The 8,642-nt window shown below is 36.8% G+C and overlaps 2 protein-coding genes across 2 annotated transcripts; one reads left to right on the forward strand and one right to left on the reverse strand.

The window, feature by feature from the left end:
- Positions 1-1,362: 1,362 nt before the first annotated feature.
- On the forward strand, positions 1,363-3,915 carry LOC145109061 (protein SRG1-like). Its single transcript, XM_079046175.1, has 4 exons — positions 1,363-1,685; positions 1,827-2,074; positions 2,493-2,817; positions 3,479-3,915. The coding sequence occupies exons 1-4, from the start codon at positions 1,401-1,403 to the stop codon at positions 3,743-3,745; spliced, it is 1,125 nt and encodes a 374-aa protein (XP_078902301.1). The 5' UTR covers positions 1,363-1,400; the 3' UTR covers positions 3,746-3,915.
- Positions 3,916-7,844: 3,929 nt separating this feature from the next.
- LOC145128912 (uncharacterized) lies at positions 7,845-8,414 on the reverse strand. The gene has a single exon (XM_079063692.1). The coding sequence runs from the start codon at positions 8,412-8,414 to the stop codon at positions 7,845-7,847; it is 570 nt and encodes a 189-aa protein (XP_078919818.1).
- Positions 8,415-8,642: the final 228 nt, after the last annotated feature.

Below are 8,642 nucleotides of genomic sequence, written 5' to 3' on the forward strand. Positions count from 1 at the left end.
TGATCTGGGGAGTGAGGTAAAACTCTTGGTTTTCAATTGGATCAAAATTAGATGTAAAAGGGTAAATTGTTGAATTTGCAATCTTAATGCAATTTTCTTAATAGAGAATCTTTGAACTTCTTGTAATTCTAGCCTCTTGCTATCTTGGTTTCTATTTAAATCGTCTTGCTTTTCAAAAAAAAAAAAAGTTATCTTCTACTTTGAACAACAATAATATTCGTAAGAAAACGTTAGCCTACAATTGCCGTAACCGAAGTTCGTGAGTGAAGAAATAAAAGATGAACAGTTGAATGTGCTTGGGAAGTAATTATTATGTAAGCTTCATAATCTAAAATCATTATACTGATGGTGGATTGATTCAAACTTCAACACCCCAACCATCAAACAGTAACCGCCTTGCAAATTCAAACACCCAAAGAATCGATAATCTTTATGCGTTAAACAACACATCACAACCTTTCTATGACTACGAAAATCTTATTCCTACATGAATTTTACCAATTTATACAATTCACCCCAACAATTTCATCCCCAAGTACAACATTTCCAAACTCCTCCCGTAATGCACTATTTCCAACATATTGGTCCTCGAAACACAATTTGAATTGGTCCTCAAAGCCCAACCCAAACCATCATGAAGACTGATTATTTGGAAGACGATGACCTTGGTAGTGGTACTAGCTATGAAAAAGGCGGTTAGTGATTGATATATGTATTTTTTTATTACTTTTGTTGTATAATTTTTATTTTTTGAATTTATGAAATGTTTTGAATTTTAATTAATCTTATATTTATATTCTTTATATTTTTATTTTTATTTAATAAAAATAATAATAAATTTAGTGTGATGGTCTATGGGTAGCCCTATGAAACGATGTGGAGTGGAAAATGGTAGCGACTTATATAGTATGATTATGTGATACTCACACTAGAGTAGGGGTGAAGGAAATGGTTGTTATGCCCTTATGTGTGAAGCACCAAAAGACCTTTGGTCTAAGAGTCTAGTGAGATGTTTTTGTTCATGGGATTGATAGTTCAAGTTCAATTTGTGATATATGTGGTTTTAATGTAAGTCCAAATTTGTGATATATGTGGTTTTAGGAGTATCATAATGTGTGTAGCTGTTCTAAAGAAAATGTGAGAATCAAATGATCTGATTTAAGGTTTGCAAACAAACGGACCATGAAGGTAGGACCGACACCATGACAAAATACAACCACAAACAGCATATCGTTAGAGAAAAAAAAAAAAAAAAAAAAAAAAAAAAAAAAAAAAAGTCGCTACCATAAGGGACCATTTCTGTAATTTACTCAAAATAAATAGGTACAGTAGTTTAGAATAGTATATCAGCTTTCCGTCGATTATATATATAGGCGTAGTATTTTTGTAGACTTTTAATAATGTCTATGGAAAACAACATGGATGTAGGTATCAGTTTCGGGAGATCACTGATAGTACCAAGTGTTCAAGAACTTGCTAAGAAATCCATCACAAAGATCCCACCTCGGTATGTGCGCCATGATCATAATCAGAAACCCTTACTCACTTCATCCGATGACACCTCCAATCTCTCTGTACCTGTCATTGATCTTCACCCCTTATTTGCAAACGATTATGGATCTTCGACGTATTCTTCTGAGCTCAGTAAGCTTCATACAGCTGCTAAAGAATGGGGTTTCTTCCAGGTAATCGTTCACCAACTCTACGTGTCTCTGTTTTATATCCTTATTAAATGGTGTTTGTGGTTAGGTTTGCAAAATCTTGATAAAATCCAAAGCGATCTGCAATGATTTTTGTAACAAATTTGGTATACTTGATTAAAACAGGTTATCAACCATGAAATAAGTGAATCCTTATTAGAGGATTTCAAGAGGGAAGTCTTGAGCTTCTTTAAGCTTCCGATGGAGGAGAAACAAAAGCTTTGGCAGAAAGAAGACAGCCAAGAAGGTTTCGGTCAGCTTTTTGTTGTATCCGAGGAACAGAAGCTTGATTGGTGTGACATGTTTTACGTAAATACCCTTCCACATAATATCAGAAATTCCAAATTATTTCAGAAGTTACCTGCCACTCTGAGGTTTTTTCTTCCATCTCGATATGAAAGCTTTTAGCGTGCAAGTTTCCATTGTGTTTTATGGATTGTATATATATGTTTTGAAAGTGATTATGATACAGAGGCATCTCCAACTCACACCAAATCATCTCTGGCACTATTTTTACACAATTTTGTAACACCAAAAAAATAATATGTTAAAGTATATTGCTTTTTTGAGTTTTTCCAATTTATAAAGATTTTCAAAAATACATTGTTTGATTAAAAAAAAAAGCGATTCATCTCCCATCCAACCCAACAACATTTGTTGCATCAAAATGATGTAAAAAAATAGTATAACACCAAATTTGGTGCTATCACTGCAAGGAATGGCATCTACAGCGACATGACATACAATGACTACTTATGTCGATTTAATATTCTTTAATTGTCATTTATCCAGGGAGAAGTTGGAAGCATACTCTACAGATATGAAAAAGTTAGCAAAAGCCATCTTAGGTGAAATGGCTAAGGCCCTAGGGATGGACCAAGATGAAATCACCGAGTTGTTTGAGGATGGTGTTCAGTTGATGAGGATGAATTACTATCCCCCATGTCCAGAACCAGAGTCGGCGTTAGGGATCTCCCCGCATTCCGATGCCACTGGGTTAACAATCCTCTATCAATTAAATGAAACCGATGGCCTCCAAGTTCGAAAAGATGGAAATTGGGTATCCGTTAAACCTTTGCCAAATGCTTTGGTAGTCAACATTGGGGACATAATGGAGGTAATAAAATGATCCAAAGTTTCATTCATATGAATTATATTAATAGTTTTTGTATTTTTAAGAAACCGAAATTAAAGTGAGTTGGTTTCAAGAACCAACAATTTTGGAATTTTGTTTTAAAAGAGTAAAACCTCAAAATTTACAGTTTAGCTTTTTTTGTTTTAAAACAAAATAAAAACCAAACGAAACCATATCAATTGTGACGTCGTTTTTACAATTTCTTACTTGATTGGTTATGGGCTAAATGCAACTAATATCATCATGCATGCTTGAAGTTATTGTAGTATTATATATGGCATCCTACTTTTATTTTCTTATATTAAAACAACGTACTTTCATTTTTTTTTTCTTATTACTACATTGTATGATAAAATATCTATCAAATTATAACAATGTACTTCCGCTTTTTCCCTTGTTACGATATTACACTTTAAAAAATCAACGCAATTTTAGCACTGAAAATTGTTTTGTATTTTGATGAGTTTGCATTAAGTAGGTAGATTTTTGAAAATAAAATGTTGCAATATGATGAAATGAAAGTATGATGATATAATCATCAATTCCATGTGTTTGATTATTGTTTTTGGTTATGTACCTAAAAATAGCAAAAAACATAAAAATGAACAAAATTGAACTGTTCCTTAATTGTATGTGTTTGCAGATTGTAAGTAATGGTGTGTATAAGAGCATAGAGCATTGTGCAACAGTGCACTCAAACAAGGAGAGGTTATCGGTGGCCACATTCTACAGTTCCAATATGGGTACGGAATTAGGCCCTGCACAAAGCCTCATTGCACAACATAATGTAGCAAAGTTCCAGCGACTCACCCTTGAGGAATATTACAAGGGATTTTTTGATCGAAAGCTTGATGGTAAGTCATACTTAGAGTTTATGAAACTTGAAGATTTAAATGAAAAGGTTATATAACTACATCATTGGTTCTTTTGTTTCATGTAATTAAAAACCATGTTATAAGATGTACTGTTACTCGGTAGTGGTAATTTTGCCACATCATGAAGTTAACTATGTTGGTTGTCTTAACCAACTAGTCTCTCTTCTATGTATAGATCAGAGACAACTTTTGTGTATTCATATATAATAAGTACATGATAATGTCATCAAATAATAAGAAAGTTATTGTAAAGATTGATATCAGAGTGAATATGGAGGAAGCATCTTCCAATTTTCTGTATATTCTTCACAAACACAATACATGATTTTATACAAGGAAATATATACCGACCTATTCTACCTTGAGCCTTAATTCTAGGATCTAATAATATCTATACTATAATTAACAAATCTTATCTATTTTTACATATTGATCTCGCTAACACTCCCCCTCAAGGTGGAGAATGTATATCCAACATTCCCATCTTGTCAAGAGAGCACTCGAACACTCTCCCACACACTGCTTTCGTTAACATATCCGCCAGTTGATCTTCTGAGCTTACATGTGGTAATTCTATCGTTTTTCGCTCCAGGTGATCCTTCAAGAAATGCCTATCAATCTCAACATGCTTAGTCCTGTTATGTTGAACAAGATTATTGGTTATCTTCACAACTGATTCGTTATCACAGTAAAGTTTAATAGGGCTCATTAGAGATACACCAATGCCTCGAAGAATTCGCTTTATCCATAGTAGTTCGTATACACCATTCACCATTCCTCTATACTCAGCTTCTGCACTTGATCTTGAGACCACCTTTTGTTTCTTACTTCTCGAAGTAACCAAATTACCTCCAACAAAAGTGAAATACCCTGAAGTAGATTTACCATCTGTTCAGTCACCTGCCCAATCTGCATCAGTGTATCCCTTCAAACTAAGGTCTTGATTCTTCCCAAAAAAACAACCCTTTCCCAGGAGTAGCTTTAAGATATCTAACAATTCGATATACTGCCTTCATATGTTCTTCACTAGGAGCATGCATGAATCTGCTGACAACACTCACAGCATATGCAATGTCGGGCCTCGTGTGTGACAAGTAAATAAGTTTCCCAACAAGCTTTTGGTATCTCTCTTTATTAGTTGGGACTTGATCCGGTAATATGGCCAGTCGATGATTTGTTTCAATCGGTGTGTCAATGGGCTTACAATCAAGCATCCCAGTTTCTGCTAACAGGTCTAGTATATATTTCTGCTGGCACATATTGATCCCAGTTTTTGACCTTGATACTTCAATACCCAAGAAATACTTAAGCTCACCCAAGTCCTATAATTCAAATTCAGTAGCAAGCCTTACTTGAAGTTTAGCTATTTCTTCATCATCATTACCTGTTACCACCATATCATCTATGTATACTACAAGTGTTGTAATTTTCTTGTTTTTTGTTTTTAACAAACAAGGTATGGTCTGCATCACTGTGTTTGTGTCCAATCTTCTTCATGAACGCCGAGAACCTACCAAACCAAGCTCGAGGTGATTTCTTTAGCCCATACAACGCCTTTTTTAGCTTACAAACTTTCCCATTAAAATTCATACCTGGTGGAGCCTCCATGTAGACTTCTTCTTCTAGATACCCATTTAGAAACGCGTTTTTTGCATCCAATTGTCTCAAGGGCCAGATTTCGTTAGCTGCTATGGAAAATAGCTCTCTTATTGTATTCATCTTTGCCACCGGGGCAAAGGTATCTCCGTAGTCAATTCCGTATTTCTTTGTGTACCCTTTTGCCACGAGTCTTGCCTTGAACCGGTCGATATTTCCACTTGAATCTAACTTCACAGTAAATATCCATCTGCACCCCATTACTTTCTTTCCATCAGGTAGCGTTACAAGCTCCCATGTATGATTTTTAATTAGGGCGTCTATCTCTTCCATGATTTCCTTCTTCCATCTTTCATCTTTCATAGCGTCATACACGTCTCGTGGTATCAAAACAGTGGACAACTCATTAATTATCGCCATGTTGGAGCTAGCTAAGCGATGTTGCGAGACATAATTACCAATAGGGTACTTAGCTTTTGCCTTCAAGTCAGCTTGGTATTGCATCTTTGGAATTCCTCGAGTACTTCTTACGGGAAAATGTGATTCAACGTTACCGCCAACGGGTACCTGATCTTAGGCTGCATGTTCTTGGGCTTGTGATTCGTTTTCCTGATCTTGGGATGCATGTTCTTGGGCTTGTGATTCGTTTTCCTGCTAAACATCAGACATAAGACTTTCATTATTAGTTAGGTTGTTAGTTCGATCCAGCCCATGAATAGTATCATCGTCATCAGGTTCCAGTTCGAGCTCTACTTCAGGATCCAGTTCTGCTTGATGATCGGTATTTTGATCACGACTATTAATTTCACCCACTTCAGTGTTAAAAGAGTTCACTTCTTCGTTTCTATCCCTCAGAAGTGAAATCTCATCTTTAAAGAACTGCAAGGTTTCATTAAACGACACATCACGGGATACATATATCTTATTTTCGATTGGATTGTAGCACCGATAACCCTTTTTATGAGTAGTGTATCCTATGAACACGCATCTAACAGCCATTGGTTCAAGTTTTCCTATATTTTGATGAACATATGTTATACACCCAAATATTCGTGGCTCAAGTCCAAGATTAATAGGTTGTTGTACAAGCTCTTGAAGTTTTTCCAGAGGCGTGGAAAAACCAATAACACAAGAAGGCATTCTATTCATGAGATATGTTGCGGATCGAACTGCCTCACCCCATAAATTTCGCGGTACGTTCATGTCGAACAAAGAGGCACATACAATTTCAAGAATTTTTCTATTTCTTCGTTCAGCCAGTCCATTTTGTTGGGGGGGGGGGGGGATTCCGGCACAATAAGTTTGATGTCGGATAGAGTTTTCTTGGCAAAAACACGTCATGGCATGATTTATGTACTCACCTCCATTATCAGAGTGTAATATTTGGATATCTATCCTATATTCAGTCTTGATCAGGTGATGTAGTTCTTTGAATGCAAACAATACATCCCCTTTATTTTTCAGCAAAGAAATCCAAATCATCCTAGTACACTCATCAACAAAAGTCACAAAATAACGAGCTCAACTAGGAGTGGAGATTGGGGCAGGCCCCCATACATCTGAATGTATTTTTAAAAAAGGAATAGAGACTTTATTATCACTAGGAGTATACGAAATTCTTGTATTCTTTGCCAATTCACAAATACCACGCACTTTCATGAAGATTCAAAAATAAATTCGATTTCAACTTTTTCAAATAACTAAAAGATAAATGTCCTAGACGACAGTGCCATAACATTGCCATAGACTTATTCACCTTCTTTATTCCGGTATGAAATGCCTGACTCTTATGATTCTCTTCAAGATAATACAACCGCCCCCTCCTAGTACCATAGCAAAGAATCTTGTGCGTCTCTATGTCCTGAAACACACAATCATTTGGCCAGAAAGTTACATAACAATTCAATGCTTCTGTGATATGGCTAACTGAGAGTAGGTTGGAATACAAAGATGGAACTACAAGAACTGAGTCCAGATTTATAGAACTCGACATCTGTACTGCCCCTTCACATGTCACTTTTTCAAGTACCCTACTCGCAATATGTATTATACTTTATTTAGGTGCATGTAAAGTTGTCAAAAGGTTTTTATCATTTATCATGTGGTCTGTAGCACCTGTGTCAATTATCCAATTACTAACTTTTGTTTGGTTTTGACAAGACATACCGGAGTCAGTAGTCGTACTGGTGTGTGCAGCCATCGGAGTTTCTTGAGCAGAGGTTACAGTTGTAGCTTGACTTAGCTTCTTTCTAGGTTTCTTCGTGTAGTCCCACCACTCTGGATAGCCTATGATCTCGTAACATCTTTGCTTTGAGTGGCCTTCTTCTCCGCAGTGAGTACATGTGAACGAGTTTTTCTTCCCATTCGAGTTCTTTCCCTTTTGAGGGCCATTGCGTGAGACCATATGTACCAACCTATCAGGTTCAACTTTTGGTTCTTCCATGGTTTGTCTTTGGCTGGAGTCTCTTCGAATGTAAGCATAGCTAGACTCCAAACTCATAGGGTGGGTCTTTCCTTAGGATTTCACTTCTAGCTAGGTTAAACTCGGAGTCCAACCCAGCCAAAAAAATGTGTACACGGAGACGAGTCATTGTCACTATTTTCGGACACAATGCCATCGACAGTCTCCTCTTGTGTAGTAATTCGAGTATCAATTTCTTGGAAGATGCTCGCTAATTCATTGCAGTATGTCGGTAGAGCACGCCCATTTTGTCGGGTGTTGAAAGACCGGTGGTTCAATTCGAATAACTGAGTTTCATCACTTCCGTCGTAGAATGTTTTCCCGACAGCATCCCAGATTTTCGCCGCCGTCTGAAGTTGGATAAAGCGGCGGATCAGGGACGGGTTCATGGAATCAATTAGCCAGCTCTTGACATGATTTTTGTCGATCACCCAAGATTCGAGTTGTTTCTCATCGTCGTTGGTGGGCTTCGGTGTTTTTCCGGTGATAAAACCGAACTTGTTACGTGCCCCGATGCGCATCTCCATTAACTGAGACCACAGCGGGTAGTTTGTATCGTCGAGGGTAATTCTGGTAGGGAATGGTGCGTCCTGGACATTCTGGACGATCACCGGGTTTGAGTTGGAAGAGTTTTCTTTGTCGCCCATTCGTAGATCTTCGATTCGAGGGATTCAGATCAAGTTCAGCAATCTTTGGAATGCTCTGATACCATAAAGATTGATAACATAGTGAATATGGAGGAAGGATCTTCCGATTTTCTGTAATTCTTCACAAACACAATACATGATTTTATACAGGGAAATTGATACCGACCTATTCTACCTTGGGCCTTAATTCTAGGATCTAATAATATATATACTATAATTAACAAATCT

This window comes from Lactuca virosa, chromosome 1 (assembly GCF_052849685.1).
Source record: "Lactuca virosa cultivar CGN04683 chromosome 1, Lactuca_virosa_CGN04683_v6, whole genome shotgun sequence".
Lineage (NCBI taxonomy): Eukaryota > Viridiplantae > Streptophyta > Magnoliopsida > Asterales > Asteraceae > Lactuca > Lactuca virosa.